This window comes from Bufo gargarizans, chromosome 9 (genome assembly GCF_014858855.1).
Source record: "Bufo gargarizans isolate SCDJY-AF-19 chromosome 9, ASM1485885v1, whole genome shotgun sequence".
Lineage (NCBI taxonomy): Eukaryota > Metazoa > Chordata > Amphibia > Anura > Bufonidae > Bufo > Bufo gargarizans.
The window spans coordinates 78,633,891-78,661,812 of NC_058088.1; the positions used below are offsets into that span (position 1 = coordinate 78,633,891).

Below are 27,922 nucleotides of genomic sequence, written 5' to 3' on the forward strand. Positions count from 1 at the left end.
TTTTAATATTTTTTTTCCAGTTACAAAGCAAGGGTTAACAGCCAAACAAAACTCATTATTTATGGCCCTGATTCTGTAGTTTACAGAAACACCCCATATGTGGTCGTAAACTGCTGTACGGGCACACGGCAGGGCGCAGAAGGAAAGGAATGCCATACGGTTTTTGGAAGGCAGATTTTGCTGGACAGTTTTTTTGACACCATGTCCCATTTGAAGCCCCCCTGATGCACCCCTAGAGTAGAAACTCCAAAAAAGTGACCCCATTTTAGAAAGTACGGAATAGGGTGGCAGTATTGTTGGTACTAGTTTAGGGTACATATGATTTTTGGTTGCTCTATATTACACTTTTTGTGCGGCAAGGTAACAAGAAATAGCTTTTTTGGCACGTTTTTTTTTTTGTTATTTACAACATTCATCTGACAGGTTAGATCATGTGGTAATTTTATAGAGCAGGTTGTCACGGACGCGGCAATACCTAATATGTATACAATTTTTTTTATTTATGTAAGTTTTATACAATAACTTCATTTTTAAAACCCAAAAATTGTTTAGTGTCTCCATAGTCTAAGAGCCATAGTTTTTACAGTTTTTGGGCGATTATCTTGAGTAGGGTCTAATTTTTTGCGGGATGAGATGACTGTTTGATTGGCACTATTTTGGGGTGCATATGACTTTTTGATCGCTTGCTATTACACTTTTTGTGACGTAAGATGGCAAAAAATTGCTTTTTTTACACTTTTTTTTTCTTTTTTTTTACGGTGGTCACCTGAGGGGTTAGGTCATGTGATAATTTTATAGAGCCGGTCGATACGGACGCGGCGATACCTAATATGTATACTTTATTTTTATTTATAAAAGTTTTACACAATTATTATATTTTTGAAACAAAAAAAATCATGTTTTAGTGTTTCCATAGTCTAAGAGCCATAGTTTTTTCAGTTTTTGGGCGATTATCTTGAGTAGGGTCTCATTTTTTGCGGGATGAGATGACGGTTTTATTGGTACTATTTTGGCGTACATGCGACTTTTTTGATCACTTTTATTACCTTTTTTGGGAAGTAAGGTGGGCAAAATTTCAATTTTCTCATAGTTTTTATTTTTTTATTTTTATGGCGTTCACCGTGCGGGGAAAGTAACATGACCGTTTTATAGATCAGGTCGTTACGGACGCGGCGATACCTAATATGTGTAGTGTATTTTTTTTTTTTTTTTTATTCAGTGATAAATGTTTTTTTATTTTATCTTAACTTTTTTCACTTTTTTTAAAAAAAATTGGACCCAGACCCACTTGGTTCTTGAAGATCCAGTGGGTCTGATGTCTGTAAAATACAGTACAGAAACTATATAGGTTTCTGCACTGTATTTTACTTACACTGAACAGATCTATGCTTTCAGCACAGATCTGTTCAGCACCATGGACAGCAGGACGCCTGAGCAGGCGTCCTGTTGCCATGGGAACCTTCCCCGTCTGTCACAACTTCGCAGACGGGGAAGGGTGAGGACGGGGCTTCGGGGGGCTCTCTGGGGGCTCTCTCCCTCTCCCATCGGGGGGCTGCAAAGGCACAGCAGCCCCCCGATCGGAGAGGGAGGGAGCTCCTTGCGCTGTTAACCTTTTCCATACAGCGGTCCGTACGGACCGCTGCATGGAAAGGGTTAAACGGCTGACATCGCATCACCGATGTCAGCCGTTTATACCAGGGTGCCAGCAATGTGCTGGCACCCTGGTATAACCCACTAGACGCCAACGATTATGCAATGGGAGGCGGGCGGGGGATCGCGATCCCGCCTGCCGCACCGCCCGCCTCCCGCAACGCCCCCACCGCCTGCGACACCCCCCCTGCACCACCCGCCGCCATCAAATCATGCAGGGGTGCAGGGGGGGGGTGCGCAATATTGATTTTAGGCACTCTGAAGTTTCTGATCCCCGCGGTCAGGGACCGCGGGGATCAGAAACTGCAAAAAGCGCAGCAAACCGCAGGTCTGAATTGACCTGCGGTTTGCTGCGATCGCCGACACGGGGGGGTCAAATGACCCCCCCCTGCATTGTTACGGGATGCCGGCTGAATGATTTCAGCCGGCGTCCCGTTCCGATTAACCCCCGCGGCGCCGGAATGCAGATTTTAAGTCAGGACGTACCGGTACGTCCTCGGTCCTTAAGGACTCGGGAAATAGGGCGTACCGGTACGTCCTCGGTCCTTAAGGGGTTAAAGGAAGGTCTCTCCCTGAGTCTGGTGTCAATCAAAATCAGGAAAGAAATAAGAGACTCGAGCTCCACTGGTAGGTCCTTAGCTGCAACCTCATCCTTCAAGGCATCCGAGAGACCATGAGAGAAAGCAGCGACCAGAGCCTCATTATTCCAGCCCACCTCTGCTGCCAGGGTACGAAACTCAATGGCGTATTCAGCTACGGATCGTGAACCCTGTCTGATGGACATAAGGAGCTTCGCAGCAGAGGCAGCACGAGCCGGCACATCGAATACCTTCCGAAGAGAAGCAACAAAACCGGAAAACTCGGCAACCACCGGATTGTTGTTCTCCCATAAAGGGCTGGCCCAGGCCAAGGCCTTGTCCGAGAGCAGCGAGATCAAGAAGCCCACCTTTGATCTCTCAGTAGGAAAGGCATGTGGCAGCAACTCGAAGTAAATGCCCACCTGGTTAAGGAAACCTCGGCACTGAGTTGGCTCTCCCCCAAAGCGCTGTGGAAGGGGGGCAGAACCGGTCATACCCCGAAACACCACAGGCGCAGCAACAGGTGTCAGGGTAGACTCTGGCGCAACAACCGGAGCGGCAGTAGGAGCGGGCCCAGGAGCGACAACCGACCCATCGGCAACGGAAGCTAAATGAGCCGTGCGTTCAAGCAGGGTTTGCAACGCCACAGCGAACCGACCCAACAGGTGATCCTGCTGATCAAGTCTGGCAACCAGCGAAGGTAGCAAGGATTGCCCTGTACCGTCGGAATTCATGGCTTGGTCCTAATGTCATGGAACCATGAACCAGACGTACAACAAGAGATAAGTGGAAAATAAGAAGGTTTTATTGAAGAGCAAGCCGTAAGCAAAGTCCAAACGGATGGCTAAACCGAAGCAGGGTCTTGCGGAGACAGAGGTCAGGAACCAGAAGGGTAGTCAGACGAAGCCAGGATCAGGAACCAACGGGGTAGTCAGACGAAGCCGGGATCAGGAACCAATGGGGTAGTCAGACGAGGCCAGGATCAGGAACCAGAAGCGTAGTCAGACGAAGCCAGGATCAGGAACCAACGGGGTAGTCAGACGAAGCCGGGATCAGGAACCAACGGGGTAGTCAGACGAGGCCAGGATCAGGAACCAGAAGCAGCAGCAGTCTTGGAAGCATGTGAACACAGGAGGACCAAGCAAGGAACTGAAGCCACAGACCTCCTATATATATGAGCTGGGCATCCAGCTCCTCCCAGTGGGAAGGAGGAGCCGCAGGGTGGGAGGCTACAAGAAAACCCAGAAACCAAGATGGCCGCCAGCACATGTCAAACGAAGGGAACAGCAAGGAGGTAAGACCATGACAGGTGGCCACACAGACCATGATAAAGGATGTGTTGCAGCCAATTCCCCCAGTAAAAATTAGTGAGGCATTATCAGGGCACCAAAAACAAAAAGTAAAGGAGTTTCTGCAGAAAAATAGAAGGAGGTTTTCTGACCTACCAGGCCGTACCCACCTGATAAAACATTACATGAGAACTGAGCCCCACAGTAAGGTGAATATAAAGCCCTACAAGATCTCAGAAGCATGCAGAAAAGCGGTATCCTCAGAAGTAAAGCGCATGCTTGAATTAGGGGTCATTGAGGAATCTACCAGTGAGTGGTCAAGACATATTATATTAATCCCGAAGCCCAATGGGACTTGGAGGTTCTGTAATGATTTTTCGGAAGCTAAATGAGGTGTCGAAATTTGACGCGTACCCCATGCCCAGAGTAGATGAACTAATTGAGAGGCTTGGGAAAGCAAGGTACATTACGACCCTTGACCTTACAAAGGGTTATTGCAGATATCATTGGGGCTAAAGAAAAGACGGCATTCTACACTCATGAGGGGCTGTTCCAGTACACAGTGATGCCGTTTGGGTTACATGGAGCCCGTGCCACTTTTCAAAGGTTGATGGACCTAATCTTGAGGCCACATCGTGACTACGCTGCCGCTTAACCTTGATGATGTGGTCATTTTTTCACCTGATTGTAAAAGTCACCTCTGGAAAGTGCAGGCCGTGATAGACTCCATTAGTGATGCTGGCCTAACCACAAACCCTGAGAAGTTTGCAGTAGGGCTATAGGAAGCAAAATACCTGGGCTACATTATTGGTAAAGGGCTGGTTAAACCCCAGGTCAATAAAGTAGAGGCAAGACAAAACTGGCCTAGGCCCTTAATGAAAAAAGGCCTTCCTTGGTATAACTGGGTACTACTGCCGGTTTGTACCAAATTTTGCCTCGATGGCAGCACCATTCACTGACTTAACAAAAGGCCCTAAGTCAGTAATAGTGAAGTGGACCCCAGAGGCAGAAAAGGCTTTTCAGACCCTAAAGTCTGCCCTCTGTCAACAACCAGTGCTCATTTGCCCGGATTTCAGAAAGGAGTTTCTGGTCCAGACTGATGCGTCTCATACAGGCTTGGTAGCGGTCCTGTCACAAGTGATAAATGGGGAGGAGCACCCAGTGATGTACCTAAGCAGGAAGTTGACCCTGGCAGAGAAAAATTATGCTATAGTGGAACGAGAATGTCTGGCCATTAAATGGGCTCTAGAGTCACTTAAATATTACCTGCTGGGTAGAAAATTTCTGTTGGTGACAGATCATGCTCCGTTAAGCTGGATGAAACAAAACAAAGAGAAAAATGTAAGAGTGACCAGGTGGTTTCTCTCCCTGCTAAATTTTTAATTCAAGGTTGAGCATAGGCCGGGGAAATTGCAGGGAAATGCATGTGCTTTGTCCAGGATACACTGGTTGCCGAAAGTGACCAGACCTCCGGTCTGGAGAAGAGGCGGGGTGGGGGGGGGGGGGGGGAATATGTGGTAAAGTCTTGGAAGGGGTGTATATCTCACTCAGGTTCCTCAACTGGGTAAGGTAAGTAAAATCCAGAAAATATAAAGTGGTTTCAACAAAGTGTAGGTTGCTGAGATAGTTTTGTTAAAGATTCAAGGGCTGGATTTTACTTGGACTGGGAAGGTAGGTTTGGTAGTGGGACCTCCCCAGTCCACCCCATTTCAGGGCAGATTTTCCCCTAGCCTAGGGGATCCCCAGGTGTAGCCAGATGATATCGTTAGGAGGGAATAAAAGCACATCCCAGGCTGTCAGTCTGGGAGAGTTGTGCCTGGAAAATTCTGGGAAGCTGGCTGCCTTGTTGGCTAGAGACGCCGGATTCTCTGTGTGTGACCTGCGCTCAATAGGTGAGCTAGAAACTGGATTTTATTTAGTTTGATTTATGTTTTGTGGTGCTGGAACTTCACTGTACCTAGTGAATTATAACTGGGTTTGCCTGTAAATTGCCGGACTGTCATAAAATAAAGCATCAATTTGGACTTTAATCCTCTTGTCTGCAAAGGAATCTGTCACCGCCGCCCTGCTTGAGAGAGCAAACCCTTACAGCAGGTAAACACCCCCAACTGGTTACCACCCCTTTGTACCCTTACTGCAGACTGCTAGCAATTAATTCTGAACTTCTAGTTGAAATGGCACAACATAGAGAAATAAGAATAGATGTTCCAGAATTGTTATTACAGTATGTGGGGAATGCATGTAGCTATTAAAACAGGCATGTCAGGAGTGGTGACAGGTCCTCTTTAAAAAAACGAGTCAAGAAAGATCTTAACAGAATTAAAAGAAAGAGAAATGCTCTCTAAAGTGTGATCTATTTGTTAGCACTATGGATGGAGCAATTAATACTAAGTTATTGGTTTTCTAGAAATGTATATTTTCATCTTATTTGTTTTCACTTGAAATAATCATTTCTTATCCTGTATAATTCTTCCAAGAAACTGCACTAAATGCATCTCATGAGTAACAACCTAGCAGTGAGTGCTTATAAACATCATATATTTCCTTTATTCTGCACATAAATAGTTGCTATCATTCATAGATATGATTTACCTTGTCGTTTCTTTCACACAGAAATTTTAACTTCTGTGCCTTTTTGTGCATGAACACTCCTTCTAGAGTTCCCGTCTCTCCAGAACGCAGTTCAATAGCCTTCTCACCCCAGCCCATGATTTGATTGGACTGAAGATATGCTGGAAAATGATAAATGTATATAAAATATTTCATTAATGTTAAATATATGACTGCTGCATTTTCCTAGTTACAATATACAGTACATTAGAATTCATTTCTTCAGTGGGTTATATTTGCCAAGGAATTTAACAAAATATATTACAGTTTGTGTGGAAATTACCAAAACTGGGTACTTCATCAGCATTTCAAGGGGTGTCTGGTTTCAGGAGGAATCTCGATAACTCAGGGGATTGACCTGTAATAAAGAATAGATGATTACTTACCTGCAAGATCCTGCGCTGCTTCTCCTCTTCCAGCAGGGCTGTGTTTTCCGTCTGCAGCAGTGACATCACGTTAACACATGAAAATGCCAGGCAATCACTGGCTTCTTTGGTGCAAATCTAAGGTTAGTGATTGGCTGCAGTGGTCACTTGTTGACGTGACGTCACTGCTGCAGACGGAAAGACATAGTCCTGCCAGAAAAACTGGAGCTGGGGAGCGGGATATGTCAAGTATGTAATGATCTATTCTTTATTTTAGGTTGATCCCTTGAGTTGTCCGATTTCCTCTTAAAAATGGACAACCTCTTTAAAGGGCTTCTGGCTCGTCTCCTCAGCACTCCCTCAGTGCGCCTGCGCCGATGACGTCTTCTATTTTGGTGATGTCATCGGCGCAGGCGCACTGAGGGAGTTCTGAGGAGACAAGCCTCCTCATCTCAGAGCGCCTGCGCCGAATGAACACAGGCGCGCGGTTTTTGAAATGCCGACAGGGCTGGCCGGAGGAGGAGATCCCGGCTGGCCCTGTCAATCAACACGACGAGGGGGCGGTTTTCTGCAGCAGCTACCAGCAAGTAGCCGTCCTACTTGCTGGTAGAGACCGAATTTACATATTATAAAACTTCGTTTTTTGCAGAAACTGCTGGATCAAAGTAAGTAACACAATTATATTGTCATATATCGCAATATAACTAATTTCACTAGCCCAAAAAAAAAATATCACTTTAGTGGGGTGACAGAAGCCCTTTAACTCACTGTGTTATTTGCATGTGAACAACTCTGTGGCCAAACACTAAATTATGCAGCTACTCCTGCCTCTCTCAGAGCACTGAACATGAAAGCCATATTACAACTGAAAAGCAGCACTGATACTCTAATATTTTACAAGCAATATTCTGATGCTTCATATTTTCTATGAAAATCACACAAACTGAATCTCCCATCTTGTTTCACTGTTGGCAGCATGTTGAAATTTGACTACTTTCATTTTATTACTTTAACCCTGTAAATTATTTTGTAATGGATTAAAAGAAAAATCAGCTTAAAAGCCTCCACTCAATTGATGAGAAGACATGCACGAGGGAAGAAAGGTCAAATATAAAGATCTGCCCATGCTTTTTAATACTTTAGAGGGTGCGGCCAACAGCGTAGAGCAGCTGAGTGTAATGAGGCATACGAACTCAGTATGACATCTACAGACCTGCACCTGATGCCATGTTCAGATCACATCACGGAATGTCCTTTCACAGGGTTGATGTGGGCATTATGTATGGTATCTGCATTTACACATGAATATTTGTAGCTCATTTTTCACTGTAAATTTAAAACTCATCCTGACTATGAAACAGTCGTAAAAAGCTTACCTAGAAAGGTTATCAGGTAGCCATGCTGAACAATAATACTAGACAGGGGAACCTACATGCAAATGATGTCCTGATGCTATAATCTCCAATACTGATATGTTTGTAGGTAATATTAGATAATATAAATGTAAATAGATATAAATGTACAAAAATATTAACAATCAATAGTTTAATAATTAGGAGCATAGCCCCCCCCCCAAAAAAAAATGTATCAATCCATAAATTGATATATTTGTTTAAAGTTTACCTCCATTTAGAAAATGTATTGATATGCCATAAATATCTGATAGGTGGGGAATAAACCACTGGGACCCCCACCTAGTAGGAGAACATAGGTCTCCTGACACCTATTCCACCAGGTCTGGCAATTTGCAGGGTAAACATTCAGTTGCAGGTCTGCTTGGCTGTTTCTATAAGGGTGCATTCACACGACCATATGTATTTTGCGATCCGCAAAATGCGGACCTGCTAAAAATACAGATGACGTCTGTGTGGCGTCCGTTTTTTTTTTTTTGTGGCTCCATGGTAACAATACTTTTTCTTGTCCGCAAAACATACAAGAATAGGATATGTTCTATCTTTTTAGCGGGACTACGGAACGGACATACCGATGTGGACAGCGTTTCCGCCTTTTTTGTGGACCTATTGAAATGAATAGGTCTGCATCCAATCCGCAAAAAATGTTGATCGGATGTGGACCAAAAATATGGTCGTGTGAATGGGGCTTAATGCCCATAGACTTGAATATAGAGTTGTGTGTCCACACCTCCTCACTCAGCCTGTGGCCTCCAACTATTAGATCTCTATGACATATATTGCAGATACACTGTGAGGTGCCAACTTTAGCGCTTCTCCAAATGCCAATTCAGTGCCTGCCCCGTGTGCTCTTTACTGTTAGTAGTGTTGAGCATGAATATTCGAATAGCAAATTTGAGAATTCACGAATATTTAGAATATAGTGCTATATATTCGTTATATCGAATATTCAGCATTTTTTCCATCTAAACACATGATTCCTCTCTGCTTCTTGCTTGTGGACCAATGAGAAGGAAGCAATGTAGTCAGACCTGCTAAAATGTGAAGTTGCATGCAGTGCGAAAAAATATTCTAATCACTAACGATTAGCGCAATCGCAAATATATTGGAGCACTTGACTCTATCTGCATATAACGCTATTGTAATGTTCTGCCGTGCCAACTATTCTCTCCAGTCTCAGGAGAAACTCATGAAGCTTCTATCAGTTTGAAAAATGTAGCCAAAGTGACCCGCGCCTGTATTTCGCGTTACGAATTAGCATTACATAATTTTTACATTGCCGATTTTTCGCATTCAATAAAATAATCTCGAATTCTCGAAATTCGCAAATATATGAGGAATATTCTACAAAATATTAGTGAAATATTGCGAATTCGAATATAGCCCCTGCCGCTCATCACTAACTGTCAGTGTAAAATGTTAAGAAGGTGGATATATGCGGGGATCAAAAAATAGAACAGCAGGAACAGAAAAGTATTAGGGGTTGTTTGTAATCTGTAACCATGGAAACACATAGGTTTGTATAGGAGCTGTATACACGAAAGATAGGAATTGCAAAGTGGCTTCAGGAGAGATGAGGAGAGTGGTTGTAATAATGCACATATTGTATCTTTAAGACCAGGCCTTTAAGAGTTTCACGTGCACACACAATATTTATTTTGCCATAACTGACTAAAGCACATTGGGATTTGTACAGATAGAGATCCTGTCATATGAAAGAAGCTCAGAATCAAAAGCCTGCCCTGCTAATCTGCTAATGTATTCTTGCAAATTGATCTAACAAAATAAAAAGAGTCTGAGCATCCATGGGAGATTACAGCTGACTGTAAACCCTGATAAAACATGGCACGTGTATATACTACTACAGCCGACAAGATAGTAAAACACGTCTGCCCTCCAGACGGATACGGGAAACATGGTTGCAAACGACGGCCAGAAGGTTGAAAGCGATTAAGCTATTGATTAACATTAGGCATGATCTCTAAGGGAAAAGTCAAATATTGACTGAATAAAGAGCCTCTTGCCGCCTTTTATCGCTGAACTTTCGTGTTTACATTGGAGAATGGGCTGCGCAGACAAATGTTCTTCTCACTGGTCATAGAAAGTGTGTGATAGATGCAAACGTTATCCCTTCGCTGCAGGCACATGACTTGTCTGTATATGAAGTTAAAGAGGTATTCCTGGTAACTATCAGATCGGTGGAGGTCCTGGGACCACCACTGATCATGAAAACGGGGGCAATATGCCGTGTAGAGCCCCCCTCAAATGAATGGAGTGGCTGGTTGGAAAAGTGCGCCATCGCTCCATTCATTTCTATGGGAGTGCCGGAAATAGCCGAGTACTACTACTCCTATCCTGCACTTTACTACCACTGGCCTGGTTACTGACTCCCCAAACATCTGCCAGCTAGTCCATCCACAATCCTGCCTTGCACCCTGCCAAAACACCTAAACAGGGGCAACCCATTCATGACCAGACAGGAACCCCAATATCAGGGAAAAAAGGTTATATGCCCTCCTGTCACTGCCCTATGAAGCATCGAAGGGTGGTGTGTGGTCCGTGTGTACAGCTACCATTGCCAGAGTTACTACTACTCCCATCCTCCACCCACTTTCCCTGGGCTCACTGCAGTAGCATTAGATACATATATAACTAATAGATTGATTTCAGAGGAAAATTAAATATGGCTTTGAGATTATCAGTTTAAGAACACAGCAGTTAAAGTAATGAGCGATGTTTAATTAAAAGGGTCGACTTGTGTGTAAATGAAATCCTAATGACGGTCAGAGCTTTTCTATTTCCATGTGTCATGTTTCACAATTCATTTGCTGCCCTCTGTTAAACAAAGTTGTGAAGGTCATATTATGGCCTGTGAAAACTAATTAAACTGAAAAGTCCCCTACAGTTAGACTTCAGATGACATCACAGCAGACTTAGAACTGAACCCTGGTTGTGCGTGAGTATGCTGATAGCTCTTTGGAGAAATGAAAGGACGAGAAATTAAATTTTTGAATATAAACAGCCCATATAATGGAATTTATTGTGCAATTCCTGATAGGCACAAATGACTGCCTTAGATTTTTTTTTTTATTATTTTTTTTTCTCTTTTCTTTTAGCATTAACAGCAAAATTTTTTACAACCCCTCAATTCTTAGTGACCCAACCAAATGTAGATAAATATAAATATAGTCAGTTCATCTTTTGTATAGAAGGAGGAGGTAGCGTAATCTAAGACTTAGCGTTTAATAGATATATAGTTAAAAAAGACGGACATAACACAAAATACCGAAATGATGTGCACACCAACAACGTGTCACAAACCACAATGTACAAAGTCACCATAGGAAACCACATTTATATGGTAAAACCAATGTGAAACAAGGTAACACCATACTCAAAATCAGGTATACGTTCCACGGAGAGCCATATATAAACTGGAACAGTCTTACCGGTCGTTGACGGTCATCTGGGTATGGTCGCGAGGTCCCAGAAGACAGTGTTACCTGAGGAACAGGGTCCCGGATGAGGCGAACTGTCCCTAGAAAGCCCTACCAGGCCTATAGAGCCCTATGACCTGGTCAGGGGCCGCACGTAAGGGAACAAAAAGTTACAAAGTCCCAAGACAACCCTAACTACGGGTATACAGTGACGGAATCACTGCAGTGCGTAAAATCCCTACGCGTTTCGTCTAGAGGTAAAAGCCCCAGACTCATCAGGGGATAAGGGGCTAGCATGTAGAGGAGTGTGTCCTTATTAACTGCTGTCACAAACAGACAGTCTATCAACAATAAGCTAGAGTACTGAGGAGGAGACTTGGTCAGAGCCACTGAATAGCGAGTCGCTAGTGAGATTCAGGTCCTATTCCCTAATGATAGGGGTCCCTCTGTCCTAGTAGCTGTGGGTAAGGGGTAGCGTATAGCAACTCCCTGTGCGCGTGTGGCGGCAACCGGCTTGTATCGCCGTCCACGATTTAAATGTGCGTCCTAAAGCGCGCGGGCCCCGCCCCCCGGGGGCGTGGAATATGTAAAACTGATGATCGCGTCACCAGCCTACATAGAGAGGGCGTGTGTGGGGGCACGGCTAGCGCTGACGTGCCGGTGATGCCTTATTAGGTAAGGCCAAACGGCGCGTCACTGAAAGGGGCGGTTACTCCAAAGGGAGTGTGCGCATCCGTCGGGCATTAGAGGAGACTTAGAGAGGCGGGTCTCGCTTACAGGCGGCGACAAACCTTTTTGAATGAAGAGGATGGAAGTGTAATCGGTGCAACACAAGTATATAGATATATAGATAGAAACGCTGATGATGTTGTCAAAATGAATAGCCACAAAAACACACATACAATACAATAAGCCTAGAAGGTATTATTAATTCACCGGCTACTAAGCATGGAGTACGGTAACTACACATAAGTAAGGGTGGAAGTAATGACCCAATCCTGCGCTAAATACATGGCCGAAAACTAGAGGATGTAACAGTTAAATGAAGCAACCGAAACTCAATTGTTCATTGAGTCCGTTGGGACTGGGAGTATTCAATTTGTATATCCACCATGTTTCTCTCTGGAGGATACGTCTATCCCAGTCCCCTCCTCTAGGGGGTCTGGTGATTGCTTCAATGCCCTTGAATTTCAAGACACTTCTCAGACCTTGGTGGCAATCGTTGACATGTCTTGCCACCGATGTGTCCCTTTTATTTCGGACATCATTTAGGTGTTCCCCAATACGGCGGCGATACTCTCTTTTTGTTTTACCGACGTATTGGGTACCACAATCACAAGTGATTAAGTATACCAGTCCTGCGGTGCGGCAGTTGATGAAGCCATTTATATGATGGTTATACCCGCTGTTACAATTGGTAAAAGACTTGCCAGTTTGTACAAAATTGCAGAAACTGCAGCTGCCGCACCTAAAGCAGCCCCTCACAGGACCACCCAGCCAGGTCTTGTGGCTGGATGCTCCGGCGAAGTGGCTATGCACCAAACGGTCTCTCAAATTCCTGCCCCTCCGATACGTGATGGAGGGGTAGGGTTTGAGGACGTCGCCTAAGTCTGGGTCCATGAGGAGGGTATCCCAATGTTTGGCAATGATACTGCGGACTTGGCCCGCTGCTGTATCAAATGTGCCAATCACACGCATAATGTTGGTAGTCTCACCCTTTGGGTGGCCGGTGGCATGGAGTAAATCTGTAAGTTCTTTGGCTAAAGCTTTCTGGAAGGCTGTGCGCAGAACCTTGTCTGGGTAGCCCCGTTCGCGGAACCTTCTGCGTAGGTCAACTGCCTGATTAATGAATTCCGCGTCACTAGAGCAATTACGTCTAAGACGCAAGTATTGCCCTGTGGGGATGCCCCTTTTCAGGGGACCTGGATGGTTACTCTCCCACTTTAACAAGGAATTGGTAGATGTCGGTTTACGATATATACAGGTCTCAATTTGTCCAGATGAGCCCTTATGGATCAAGATGTCTAGGAATGGTAGGCGATCCTTCTCAATAACTGATGTGAATCGCAAATTAATCTGGTTGTTATTAAGACAGGCTACGAATTCCTTAAATGACCGTTCTGGCCCGCTCCAGATGACGAAAATGTCATCTATGAAGCGTGACCACATTACTACATCGGTGAGGCCAGTCATCGGGGGATCACCGAATACCATGGTTTCTTCCCACCAGCCCAGGAGCAGGTTAGCGTACGACGGCGCACACGAACTGCCCATCGCAGTGCCCCTGAGCTGGTGGAAGTACGTGCCATTAAACAGAAAGCAGTTCCGTGTCAGTACGAACTGGAGAAGTTCAATGATGAACTCATTATGGCTCAAAAACTGTTGGCCCCTTGCCCTCAGAAAGTGATTGATAGCTAAGATGCCTGCCTCGTGGGGTATTGAGGAATACAAGGCCTCTACATCAATTGATGCGAGGAACCAGTTATCCTCAATCGAAATGCCCTCAAGTTTGGTCAAAAGGTCACCCGTATCCCTGATATATGAGGGGAGACTTTCAACAAATGGTCTTAGTAATTGGTCAATATAGATGCCACAATTCTGTGACAAACTGCCTACCCCAGATACTATGGGGCGCCCTTTCAAGGGTGACACCCCTTTATGAATCTTGGGAAGGCAATAAAATGTGGCCATCACTGGATGTGGAGGATACAAAAAATCAAATTCATTCTGACTAATGAGATGGTTAAATTTTGCTTTCAACAAAATCTCGCAAAGCTCTGATTTATATTGTCCAGTGGGATCCGTGGAAATGGTTTCATAGTTAGCCCTATCTTTCAAGATGGTGAGACACATAGAGCGGTATGTGGAGGTGTCCATCACTACCACGTTACCTCCCTTATCGGATGGCTTGATAGTGATGGACGTCTCCTTTTCAAGGTCACCAATAGCCCGCCTCTCCTCGCGACTACAATTGTGTCTAAAAGGAGACGGTTCAAGCGTTGTTAGGTCAGTGATCGTATGTCTAAGAAATACATCTATGCAGGAAACAACCGGACTCAATGAACAATTGAGTTTCGGTTGCTTCATTTAACTGTTACATCCTCTAGTTTTCGGCCATGTATTTAGCGCAGGATTGGGTCATTACTTCCACCCTTACTTATGTGTAGTTACCGTACTCCATGCTTAGTAGCCGGTGAATTAATAATACCTTCTAGGCTTATTGTATTGTATGTGTGTTTTTGTGGCTATTCATTTTGACAACATCATCAGCGTTTCTATCTATATATCTATATACTTGTGTTGCACCGATTACACTTCCATCCTCTTCATTCAAAAAGGTTTGTCGCCGCCTGTAAGCGAGACCCGCCTCTCTAAGTCTCCTCTAATGCCCGAGGGATGCGCACACTCCCTTTGGAGTAACCGCCCCTTTCAGTGACGCGCCGTTTGGCCTTACCTAATAAGGCATCACCGGCACGTCAGCGCTAGCCGTGCCCCCACACACGCCCTCTCTATGTAGGCTGGTGACGCGATCATCAGTTTTACATATTCCACGCCCCCGGGGGGCGGGGCCCGCGCGCTTTAGGATGCACATTTAAATCGTGGACGGCGATACAAGCCGGTTGCCGCCACACGCGCACAGGGAGTTGCTATACGCTACCCCTTACCCACAGCTACTAGGACAGAGGGACCCCTATCATTAGGGAATAGGACCTGAATCTCACTAGCGACTCGCTATTCAGTGGCTCTGACCAAGTCTCCTCCTCAGTACTCTAGCTTATTGTTGATAGACTGTCTGTTTGTGACAGCAGTTAATAAGGACACACTCCTCTACATGCTAGCCCCTTATCCCCTGATGAGTCTGGGGCCTTTACCTCTAGACGAAACGCGTAGGGATTTTACGCACTGCAGTGATTCCGTCACTGTATACCCGTAGTTAGGGTTGTCTTGGGACTTTGTAACTTTTTGTTCCCTTACGTGCGGCCCCTGACCAGGTCATAGGGCTCTATAGGCCTGGTAGGGCTTTCTAGGGACAGTTCGCCTCATCCGGGACCCTGTTCCTCAGGTAACACTGTCTTCTGGGACCTCGCGACCATACCCAGATGACCGTCAACGACCGGTAAGACTGTTCCAGTTTATATATGGCTCTCCGTGGAACGTATACCTGATTTTGAGTATGGTGTTACCTTGTTTCACATTGGTTTTACCATATAAATGTGGTTTCCTATGGTGACTTTGTACATTGTGGTTTGTGACACGTTGTTGGTGTGCACATCATTTCGGTATTTTGTGTTATGTCCGTCTTTTTTAACTATATATCTATTAAACGCTAAGTCTTAGATTACGCTACCTCCTCCTTCTATATATTTCATTACCGTGGTAGCTGGCGAGCATTGTTCATTTATTCTCGCCGGTTGGGCAACTTTATTTATTTACAGTTCATCTTTTGGTTGCATTTAGAAAAAACCCTCCCCTCCCTCCCCCCTAGTCTGTGGTGCGTCAAAGTAGGACCCCCATAAACAAACCAACATGACCTCAATTAGTCAATCTTCCAGCCACCCCATATCCTATTCCACTGGTCCTCAACTTCCCTCCATTTATATATAATTTTCTCGTAGTTTTTTACCTTATCGGTTAAATTTATCCATATATTTATGTCTGGAGTGGATCGGGCAAACCAGGTCCGACTGATCAGAACTCTAGCCAACATCAATATTCTGCTCAGAAAGATCTTTTGATACTTGTGATTTTTTAATTTGGAAAAGTCGTTAAGCACGAATACATGTGGTTCAAAAGGAATTCGAATTTTTAGTTTATGGATAATACAATTATTAATACTATTCCAGTATTTTACAAGTTCTGGACAAGTCCAAATCATGTGGAGGAAGTCTGCTCCTACAATATCACATTTGGGGCAGTTGGACGTGGCTCTCAACCCGCATTTATTCATCCATAGGGGGGTAATGTATAGTCTATGGGAAATGTAAAATTGTATTAGAACATGGTTAAAGTTCTGGGATACTGAAGTCAGATTCCCAAAAATATTCTCCCACCCTTCTACTCGCAAATGCGGGCAGTCCGCTTCCCATGCTTTTTGTCCTGGTGATTGTGTATCGCTAAACCGTGCCTTAATTAATAACTTATATATATTGGAAATCTTAGTTCTAAGAGGTGTACCCCCTACCCAATCATTCAGAAAAGATAAATTATCTATATCCAGCAGACGTTTATCGTCCAAACTGGATAGTACAGATCGCAATTGAAAATACCTAAACCATGAGAGATTTCTTATATTATGTGTCATTTCTGTAAAGGATTTAATTTCTCTATCTTTAACTACCTGTGAAATATATAATATTTTATTCTTCTGCCAAAATGTGTCAGCTGCAATATCATCTAACCTTTGTAAATAAAAATTATGCCAAAGAGGCGTAAATGTGAGTGAACCCCTAACCTTCAACCATGTCCTAGTTGTACCCCACACTTTCAGGAGTAGATTTATAGTCTCTTTATAGCCTTGCTCGTAGCTCTTCAAAAGCCCGGATTCCAACAAGGTAAAAATATTGTTATGAGCGTGGCTAGTTACCAACTTCCCCAGGAGTGCACTGTCCTCTGATTCATAGCACCTCAATAGCTGGGCTGCAATAAAATACCCTTTAAAGTAGGGGAGATTTAAACCCCCCCACTCCACTGATTTATACAAGTATTCCAGCTTAATTCGCACTCGCTTTCTTCTCCATATTAAATCATTAATTATTCTTTCCATGAGTTTAAAATGTTTGTCTTGTATCCAAATAGGTGTATTCCTGAGCACGTAAAGAAATTGTGGTAATATCACCATTTTAACTAGTGAAACTCGATCAGCTCTGGATAGGGGAAGTTTCAGCCAGATTCCTATTTTAGCTCTGATCTTTACCATTGTGGGGATCAGATTGAGTTGTACAAAATTTTCAACCCGAGGCGATATAGTCAAACCCAAGTATTGAATAGTATCAACGATATCCAACTGTGTAGCAGGAACCTCCTTTTGTGGCAGGGGATCTATTGGGAGCAGACTAGTTTTTGCCCAGTTTATTCGGAGACCAGATACCTCACCAAATGCGTTAACCATTTGAATAATCCTAGGAAGAATGGTTTCCGTATGGTCTATAAAAAACAGGACATCATCTGCATATAATGAGATGCGGTCCTGTGTTCCTAGGGTACCGAATCCTTTAATCTGGTCATCCTGCCTGATGGCCAACGCAAGGGGCTCGATATAAATATCGAATAACAGGGGAGATAGTGGGCAACCCTGTCGGGTGCCTCTGTTTAAATCAATACTACTACTCAGAATTCCATTGAGACTCAGTTTTGCCCTTGGGGATCTATACAGCAACCTAAGAGTACGTATAAATTTTTCCCCAAAGCCCATCTTAGCAAGAACCTTCCAGAGGAAGCGCCACTCCACCCTGTCAAAGGCCTTAGAGGCATCCAATGACAGGATGGAGCGGGCAGTCCCCCCCGGGGCCTGGATATTAGAAAAGAGTCGGTGTAGATTATGGTGTGTACCCTTGTTTTGTATAAAGCCGCTCTGATCAGGATGGACAATGGAGGAAATGACCCTGGAGAGCCTTGTAGCCAGGACCCTCGCAAGAAGCTTTACATCTGCATTAAGCAGTGAAATTGGTCTATAGGATTCTAAATCTAAAGGGTCCTTGCCTTTTTTTGGAATTAATATTATTATGGCCTCCATCATTGAGTCTGGAAGCATCCCCTCCTCTGTTGATTCAGCAAAGACCTCCAACAGTCTGGGAAGAATACAGTCCTCATATTTACTATAGAATTCATATGGAAGCCCGTCTGAGCCAGGGGTGGAGTTAGTTGAGCATAGTTTAATAGCTCCCTCAAGTTCCTGAATTGAGACCTCCAATTCTAGTGCTTTCTTTTGCATCTCAGTAATAGTTGGAAACTTGATCCTATCTAAATAGAGATCTATCTTATCATCTGTAATGTTGGAGTCAGCTTTATACAGATCAACGAAGTAATCAAGAAAGGCCTTCTCCACCGGGCCCTGTGAAGTGACTATCCTACCATCACTCAATCGGACCTTATCTATATGTTTTTTAGGTTGTTGATTGGAGATTACTCTAGCGAGGAGTTTACCAGGTCGCCCTGACTCTGTAAAGTATTTTTGCCCCTTAAAAAAAAGGTTCTGTTTGGCCTTATCCAATAAAAACTTAGCATATATTTGTGTGGCTCTTTGCATATTTTCCCTATTCTTCTCCGTCTTGTGCATATGGAAGGATTCTGTCGCCAACACTACGTGTTCTTCTAGATTTTTCTGTTTTTTTCCATATTCCTTTCTAAGGTTCGCGATATTACTAACCATCAATCCCCTCGTATACGCCTTATAGGTATCCCATACTACTTGAATTTTTGCTGAACCATAATTAATATCCCAGAATCGGCCTATATCATTTCGCATTGCTTCATGCGTCTTTATAACTGATAACCAATAGGGATTTAATCTAAAGGGAGATTTTGGTATATATCTTTCCTGAGATAGACATAGTTCAATTAGTATCGGAGAGTGATCTGATATTGACCTTGTTTCATATTTCATTCGCTTTATGAGTTTCACATATTTACTATTAATCAATACAAGATCTATTCTGGACAATGATTTACCTGCTTTGCTAGAGCATGAAAAAGCCCTTTTCCCCTGTCTCAGATGTTCCCAAGCATCCTCAAATCCAGTCTCCATGCAGAACCGTGCCAGGGGGGACCCCCGGAGCGGACTATCACTCCTAGCTCTCGTAGAAACCCTGTCACAAAGAGGATCGATGACACAGTTAAAGTCACCCATAATCAATGTTGGACATTCTGGCCATTTATCCATGAATAGTAGAAGAGAGTTAAGAACCGAGAGAGAAAACGGCGGTGGGATATAGACAAAGGCCAAGATACATATCTTCCCCCCTATCCTACAATATAGGAAAATAAATCTCCCCTGTTGGTCAACAGAGGATGCCTCACAAACGAAATCAATAAGTCTGTGTATCAACACCGTGACACCTCTCGAGTAGTTGGAGAGGGTGGAATGAAACGTGTGCGCAGCCCATCCCCTGTCGAGCACTCTAGTATTCTCCTCAGTAGGTGGGTCTCTAACAAGCAAATTATTGCTGGTAAGTGGGCCTGAGTTAAATCAAAAATCGCTTGTCTCTTACCTCTATCTCCCAGACCACGTATATTCCAAGCAAGAATTCTAGTCAGCGTCATTAACAGTGGTCAGATGGAAAAACCGGAGAAAGAGGAAGAACAAGACAAAAAAAACTAAAATAAGGGAAACCACACCTACTTTGACGCACCACAGCCCAACCCCACCCCCCCCCCTCCCCTCACCCCCCTCCTACAAGCAATCCACCACATATTGTAGTAGATTTCTTTCCTATGACCATCCCTCCCACCCTCCCCCCCCACTCAGCCACCCCCATTAGGGCACACAGGAGAATACATTTAGGGGTATAAGCCCCTTATAGTACTGGTTATTCCCGCCAGAACATATCCCAGTCAAGTTATCGGTTGTTTCGCTCAAGCCAATCCTCAGCTTCTTCCGGGGTGTCAAAAAAAATTTTTTTATCGTCATAAACAATACGCAATTTGGCTGGGAATATAAGAGAGTATTTAATATCCCTTTCTCTTAATCTCTTTTTGACGGTCATAAATGTGCGCCTCTTTTCTTGTACATCTTTTGAAAAATCGGGAAAAAAGGCCAGTTTAGTCCCATTAAATACAACCGGAGCGGATTCCCGCGCCCTTCTCAGGAGGGTATCTCTGTCCCCTGAGGTCAATAGCTTGGCAAGGAATGTCCGAGGTTGTCTCCCTGGGATTGGTTTTCCCCCTGGGATCCGGTGGGCTCGTTCAATCATAAATAAAGAAGAAAATGACTCTTTCCCGAAGTTCTCAGTGATTAGCTTCTGTATAAATTGAGTTGGATTTTTCTCTTCCACACCCTCTGGAATCCCAATTATTCTCACATTGTATCTTCGTGACCTATCCTCAAGGTCCACTAGTTTTTTCTTCAAAAGATTATATTCTGCTTTAAATGTAGAGACTTCCATATTTGTTTTTTTGGATTCATTCTGTATCAGAGTGACTGAGCTCTCAAGGATATTGACTCTGTCTCGCATTTTGGACACATCATCTTTTATTAGTCCGACATCGACTTGAATAAACCCAAGTTGGGTTGTAACCGCCTGTATTAAATCCCCGTTCTGTTTAACCGCTAGCAGTATTTCTTCTAGCGGAGAGGAGTTGTCATTAGGGATAACTTCCCCCATTATACCGTCTTCTTCTTCGGGGTATCTAGCGGCATTTTGTGTTTCCAACTCAGTCATCTCTGATTCCTCATTTTTTTTTGTGGCAAGTTCCTTTTGTCCGCCCCTTGTATTAACCCTCGGAGACCTCAGGAACTGGTCTATTTTTGTTAGTTCCACGGTTTTAGACCCGTGTTTCTGACTCAGGAGATCAGTCGAGCGCCTGCTAGCTTTTGGAGCCATATCTTATTCCTGCTTTTTTTTTTTTTTTTCCCCTCCCTTGTTCCGCCTCTTTATCTCCCTTTAAGTATATATACAGTGGGTATATATACCTTATTCTTCGCTCTCTTTTTTTATTATTTTTTTATTTTTATTTTTTTTTCTTCTTTTTCCTTTTTTTTCTCCCCCCCTTCCCTTCTTGTTTGTTCCTGTTTTTTCTTCTTTTTTCCCCTTTTTTTTTTTTTTCAAATTTATCCGCTCTTCTTTATACTCTTACTCCTCCTTTTTTTTTTTTTCACTTTATGTTCTATACTTCATTTCCTTTAAAGTCGTAGACACCTCTCCTTTTTTTTTTTTTTTTTCCCCCCCCAAAACTATTAATACCAGCAACCTATCGGAGTAGGGTCGGTAAGATTAGCCCCAGCAATATAGAGGAGAAAAGGGGTATTAATCTAAAGTACGCGGACAGAATCGGAAGCCTCTAAACGGGGTTAAATGTATCTTGATCTTGGTCTTCATACAACCTCCCCTAGAGAGTCCTACAGCAGCACATTGATCATCAGTCAGGGTTAGTTAGGATCAGCAGCTACAGGGAGGTTGATCACGACAATGGAGGAGACATAACAAATCAGGGGAGAACTGAAAACACACAAGGAGAGGGCTAAGTCATGTGGAGTACCTGAGGGAGAGCACAAGGAGAATAGCAGCTTTCCTTGGTATAATTATTCAGCTTGTCTGTTTTATCCAAGCTACCATCGGGTAGGGGGAGCACAAAGAGATTACTCACTCTGTCGCCAGGGGGGGAAGAAGAGGACAGCAGGAGCCGGAGACGCACTCCACGGAGAGACCCCGCACAGGGAACTTGTTCAGAGCGAGATGGAAAGCAGGAGGGAGGAAGCGGCAGGAGCGACGGAGTCAACACCACGCTGAAGCATCACCACGTCACCACATCCGGGCCCGGGAGTCGGCAGCGGCAAGGAGGTAAGCCAAACAAAACAAGAGGCAGAGGCAGAGGCACACAGCAGCGCTTAGCGCACGGAAATAGCCAGGGTGCGGGTAGGTTCCGACATGAGAGCAGGTTGTTCAGTCAGCCGGGCAGCCGAGCCGAGGGGGGGGGAGGCGGAGAGCGTGACGTCCTACGTCATCACGTCATCACGATCTTGTGCTGACTGCCTTAGATTTGATTTGATCTGATTTATTTCTATAGGTGGCCATAGACAGATAATTGTGATTCTTCTGACAGCTATCAGCTCCAATTCTCCCATTAAGGGCTCTTGCACACGAACGTATTTTCTTTCTGTGTCTGTTCCTTTTTTTGTGGACCGTATGGGGAACCATTCATTTCAATGGGTGCACAAAAAAAATGGAAGTTACTCCATGTGCATTCCATTTCTGTATGTCCTTATTTCCGTTCCGCAAAAAAATAGAACGTGTCCTATTATTGTCTGCAATACGGACAAGGATAGTATTGTTCTATAAGGGGCCAGCTGTTCCGGTCCGCAAAATACGGAATGCAAACGGATTTCATCCGTATTTTTAGCGGATACGGTTTTTACAGGTCGCAAAATACATACGGTCGTATGCATGAGCCCTAACACACATTTTTTGACTCAATTGCACATAAAGATTATTTTATTGAGGCAAATAATCAGCTGCTTGACACATCTGGCACCACTGATCTTCGAGGGTGGCAAAAAAAAAATGTTAGACTACATTTTGTATTATGGCAATGAAGAAAGTAGGCATGGGAAATCTGACATCTGTTTAGTCCTACAGCTGCTCCTACTTAATAACCATGGACACCTTTGGGGGCATTGTTTATAAATGCAACATACTTAGTTTGGGCTTAAATCCATGTTTCTAATTGGTCTTTATAAAAAAACTAGACAGTTACAATAACGGGCGCTAGAACAGTAGTGCATAAACATTAGTAGGAACAGCCTATATTAAATGGCAAGGGGACGGCTGGTACTGACTTATGGCACTGACTGGTGGTGCTGAGACTGCTGGCAGTGACTGGTGGCTGTGGCTGGTGGCACTGACTGATGGCTGAGATGGCTGGCACTGGCTGGTGGTTAACCCAAAAGGCATGACCAAATTTTCAAAATGACCTTCAGGGGTATTAAAGGCTGTCTTACATTCGTCCCCCTCCTTTATCCTTATTAGAATATATGCCTCCCTCAAATCCAACTTCGAGAACACCTTGGCACTGACAATCTGATTGAACAAATCCGGGATGAAAGGAAGGAGATAAGTATCACGGACAGTAATGCGATTAAGCTTACAGAAGTCTAAACATGGCCTAAGAGTTCTGCCCTTTTTTCTTAACAAAGAAGAACCCTGCAGCCACTGGGGATTTGGAGGGTCTAATATGACCATTGGCCAAACTCTCGGTGATATATTCTCGCATGGCGGCTCTTTCAGGTTCGGAAAGATTATACAACCGAGACTTGGGCAATTTAGCTCCGGGAACAAGGTTGACACGGCAATCATACTCTCGATGTGGAGGTAACTCCTGGTCTCTTTTAGAGAATACATCAGAAAAATCCAAAATAAACGAAGGTACAACTTTAGTGGTCACACCAGAAAGCGACGTGCTAAGACAGTTGTCTATGCAAAAATCACTCCAATCAAGAATCTGTCTCGCTTGCCAATCAATGGTAGGGTTATGTTTGGATAACCACGGTAAACCTAGCACCAGAGGAGCAGGCAGACCCTCCAGCACAAAACATCAAATGAATTCTTGATGAGAATCTCCCACCTTTAGGTGAATGTCCTGCACTATTTGTGACAAATACTTTTGTGAGAGTGGACCGGAATCAATTGCAAACACTGAAATATTTTTGTCTAATGCTCTTGTTGTCAAACTATGCATATGAACGAATTGGCCGTCCACTAGGTTAGCCCCTGCCCCACTGTCAATAAATACTTCAATTCCCACAGTTTTAGAGTCTAGCGCCACCTTGCCAGGCAGGAGAAATCGGGTACTACCGGTAAAAGACAAAAGAACATTCTCAGATTCCCCACTCACACCACCAAGAGTGAGAAGAGGACTAAACACAGTTTCTTTTTTTCCTTTTTCACCTTGATGTTTAACATAAGGACATATGTTAACAAAATGTCCCCCTTTACCACAGAAAAAGCAGAGTCTTTTCTTAACCCTAACGTCTTAATTACCAGGTCCGGGAGTGACTTCTCCCAACTGCATTTGCTCATCACAAGACATGAGCTCAAGTGCCTCCCTACCCAAAATGTCAGAAGAGGCCGCCTCCCCATATGATAGTGCGTCCCGAGCAAGAGAAACCTTAGATCTCTCCCTCAGGCGTCTATCAATACGTACAGCCAGAGACATGGCTGCCTCTAATGACTCTGTATATTCGTGAAATGCCAATGCGTCCTTAAGGTTCTCAGGTAACCCTTGACAGAATTGACTATGGAGGGCTGGGTCATTCCACTCAGTATCAATTGCCCATCTCCTAAATTCAGTGCAAATAGGACCCAGCAGAACGCTCTCCCTGCTATAAACCATGCAACTTAGTCTTGTTCCAGGGAGACCTGATCTGGGTCATCGTAGATAAGTCCCAGAGCTCTAAAAAATCTATCTACCAACCGGATGGATTGTGATCCGGTCGGCAAAGAAAAAGCCCAAGACTGAGCTTCGCCTTTCAGTAGTGTAATAATAATCCCCACTCTTTGACTCTCTTCCCTAGAAGAGTTAGGACGTAGTCTAAAATATAGTTTACATGATTCCATGAACCGAACAAAGTTGTCACTTCCCCCGGAAAACCTATCTGGGAGAACGACCTTAGGTTCCGGGCAGGCCTGGTTCCCACTGGTGGAAGCCGCTGCCTGTGGTCTCTGAAACTGCGAGACGAACGTGCGGAGGTCAGCCACCTCCAAAGACAATCCCTGCATACGATCAACCAGTGCAGAAACAGTATCCATCTCTGCACTGACACAAACAAAATGACGGTTTTATGCGGTTGATAATATCACATGTATAAGTGAGGGGAAAACCAGATGACACACAGAAGGAAATAGACCAGAGACTAGGCCTTAAAGCTTAGGAAGAGGGATGGTGACCTCCTAGGAATCCCTAGACCTCTTATTGACTCTTGCCAGTATGATTAGACCCTGAAGGTGGAAATACTCATACATCGGAACCTTATCCCTGAAGAACAGTGGCAGGGAATGAGACTACTGGTTCCTCTACAGATGAAGTAATGAAACAGAGATTACTCCAAGAGGTAGCAGCCCAATGGTTCCCCTGCAGCAAAGTACAGATCCCTGGATAGGAATTAAAAAGTGAACATCTGGGGCCCAGTTAGATAATGTCCTTAGGAGTAGCCGCAAGCCAAATCTTCGTAAAACACTTTCGTCTGAGAGTTGCTCTGATGGCATCTTCTGTAGCCCTTACCTCTGGTCTCCTGATAACTCAATATTCATAGAATTTTTTTGCATTTTTGACTGTTTGTCTTTTTAATTTCAGCAGTACTATGCTATTGAAAATAATATATAAAATATTCCTTTAAAATAATTCTATAAAAAAACCTTCTGTAGCAATCCATAAAAAGGATTAAACCTCCTAAGTAAATGGGTAATCCATTACTGATCCTGTGAGGGGAAGACCTGCAAGTAAATCCTCATAATAGTAGGTGTAGAATTGGGATAACCATATGACAAATCTATTGTTCTCATGATAGGTCTAGATAAAAACGCATACAGAAGAAGTGGGAAGGTGTATGTGAAAAGGGGTAGGAAAGTGCACATATGAAAAACGGGTATATGGGAAAAAAATATGCACTGTTTGGGGTACTCTGAGCAGATAAATAATCATTATGAAACCGGAGAACTCTTTTGAAAGTTCACTAATTTTTTATATGTCATAGAGACATATCAAAAGTTTAGATTGGTGGGCGTCTCAGTGCTAAGACCACCATCGATCCCTAGCATGACGGGTGGGAAACATGCACTCTCTCTCCTAGCTGCTGAAGACTGAATTGATACTGGCTTATGGACTTCTATGGAGCCTGTCTTGTGAAATAATAAGAGAGACCATGCTATGAGCATGCATCTCTTCCCTCGTTATAGGAATTGTGGGAGTCTCAGCACTCACACCCCCGCCAATCTAAACTTATGATATGTTTCTATTTTTTTTAAACTTCGTGACTGTATACAATCTAATAGTTAAATACAGGTGAATTATTGGAAATACAGAGTTAGGCTACATGCACACGACCGTATGTGTTTTGCAGTCAGCAAATTGCGGATCCGCAAAAAAATGGATGACATCCGTATGCCATACGTTTTTTTTTGGGGTGGATCCATTGTAACAATGCCTAAGGCTACATGCACACGAACGTTGTTAGTTTCCGTGTCAGTTCAGGTTTTTTTGCGGATAGGATGTGGACCCATTCATTTTAATGTGTGCTGTCCGCATCTATTCTTGTCCATTTTAGGCATTGTTACAATGGATCCGTAAAAAAACAAAAAACAGATGGCATACGGATGTCATCAGTTTTTTGGGGTGGATTTGCAAATTGCGGACCGCAAAACACATACAGTCGTGTGCATGTAGCCTAAAACGGACAAGAATAGGACATGTTCTATGTTTTCTTGCGGGACTACTGAACGGACATGCTGATGCGGAAATCCACATCCTATGCGCAAAAGAAACGGAATGGACACGGAAACAAACAACGTTTGTGTGCATGTAGCCTTAAATAGTCTGTTTTACCTCAATTTTGTCTTTAACTGAATACTTATTCATAAGCTTATACTCACCAACAGAGGCTGGCATTTCACCCCACTGTAAAACTGTTTCCTTTGTGAAGTGTCCATATGTATCAATATAAATGCCTTCATCTTCATAACTCAGCAGGAGCTCCATGCCATTTGTATTGGGAAGTATGATAATTGCATGAGGGTGAATATTTCCCTGGATCTGAAATCATAAACATACTTTTCAATAAGCATTTTCCAAAAATGAGGATAATGTAGTACAAATAGGCACATTAAAATGGACATTATTCAGGGCTGCAGAGAAAGTATGTATGCCTGCAAAGCACATTTCCTGTGGGTCAAAAAAGACCAAGAAGAGACCGGCATGAGTTAAAGTGTAACTTTTGTTTCAGTTTATATTTAATATATTGTAGGGATGTTAAATATTTTTGCTATACCCTTTATTAGTGAAAGATGTTTCTTCTTTTTGAAAACAGAGTGTAAAAAGTTTTCTTAGAAAATATCTAACAGAGAGTTGCTAAGGATAGTCTATCTCCAGTCTTCAGTTCTACTGAGTGCTGAAGATGCCTGTGTGTAACATACAGAGGCTTCCAGCCTGCCTCTAGTCACTACTGCTTTCGCTGATTATGTATATTTGCCCTATCACTGCATATCACCCTTCACCCACACTACCTAACTTGTTATATACAGGCATTCTCAGCCCTTAGTAAAACGCTGAAGACAGCTTTGCTAAGAAGACTCTTTAAAATTAAACATGGGGGATCAGTGAGGTGAGTTTGACCGTGTAAAAAATACCACCCAGATATTCCATTAAAAAAGTTTGGCTTGATCCTATAATTGTTCTATATTCCAATTTACTTAATTTTTGACACTGTATTGTATCCAGTATTCATAGTACGTAGTCAAAAATGTAATGGCTTGTACACTTTATAGAAATTATTTCTTTATGTGTGTTTTATTTATATATATATATATATATGAATTTGTAAAGCTCTGCAGAATATGGTGGCGCTATATTAATACATTATATATATATATATATACTACAAATACAGAAGGACCATTATATGTATATATATATATATATATATATATGAGAAAAAAAGAGAAAAAAGAGGACTGCACTCCAAATTGTGATGAAAATCCAAGCTGTTTTATTTTATATATATATATATATATATATATATATATGTATATATATATCACTTTAGGACTACTGTGAGCTCTATAGGGGTGTCTTATAGATTAGCCTTATTACTACTGGGGTGCCTTATTATTGCTGGGGGCACTATAGAGAGCTTTATTTCTGTTAGGGGCCTTATGG

At 43.3% G+C, this 27,922-nt stretch overlaps 1 protein-coding gene across 1 annotated transcript in view; it reads right to left on the reverse strand.

Annotated features, from left to right (window-relative positions):
• Positions 1-27,922, reverse strand: part of NRK (Nik related kinase) — a 334,012-nt gene that overhangs the window by 26,299 nt on the left and 279,791 nt on the right. The window contains exons 30-31 of the mRNA XM_044306320.1: positions 26,641-26,800; positions 6,110-6,249 (exon numbers count right to left, since the gene is read on the reverse strand). Coding sequence (XP_044162255.1) covers positions 6,110-6,249; positions 26,641-26,800 — 300 coding nt within the window. The remainder of the gene's footprint in view (positions 1-6,109; positions 6,250-26,640; positions 26,801-27,922) is intronic.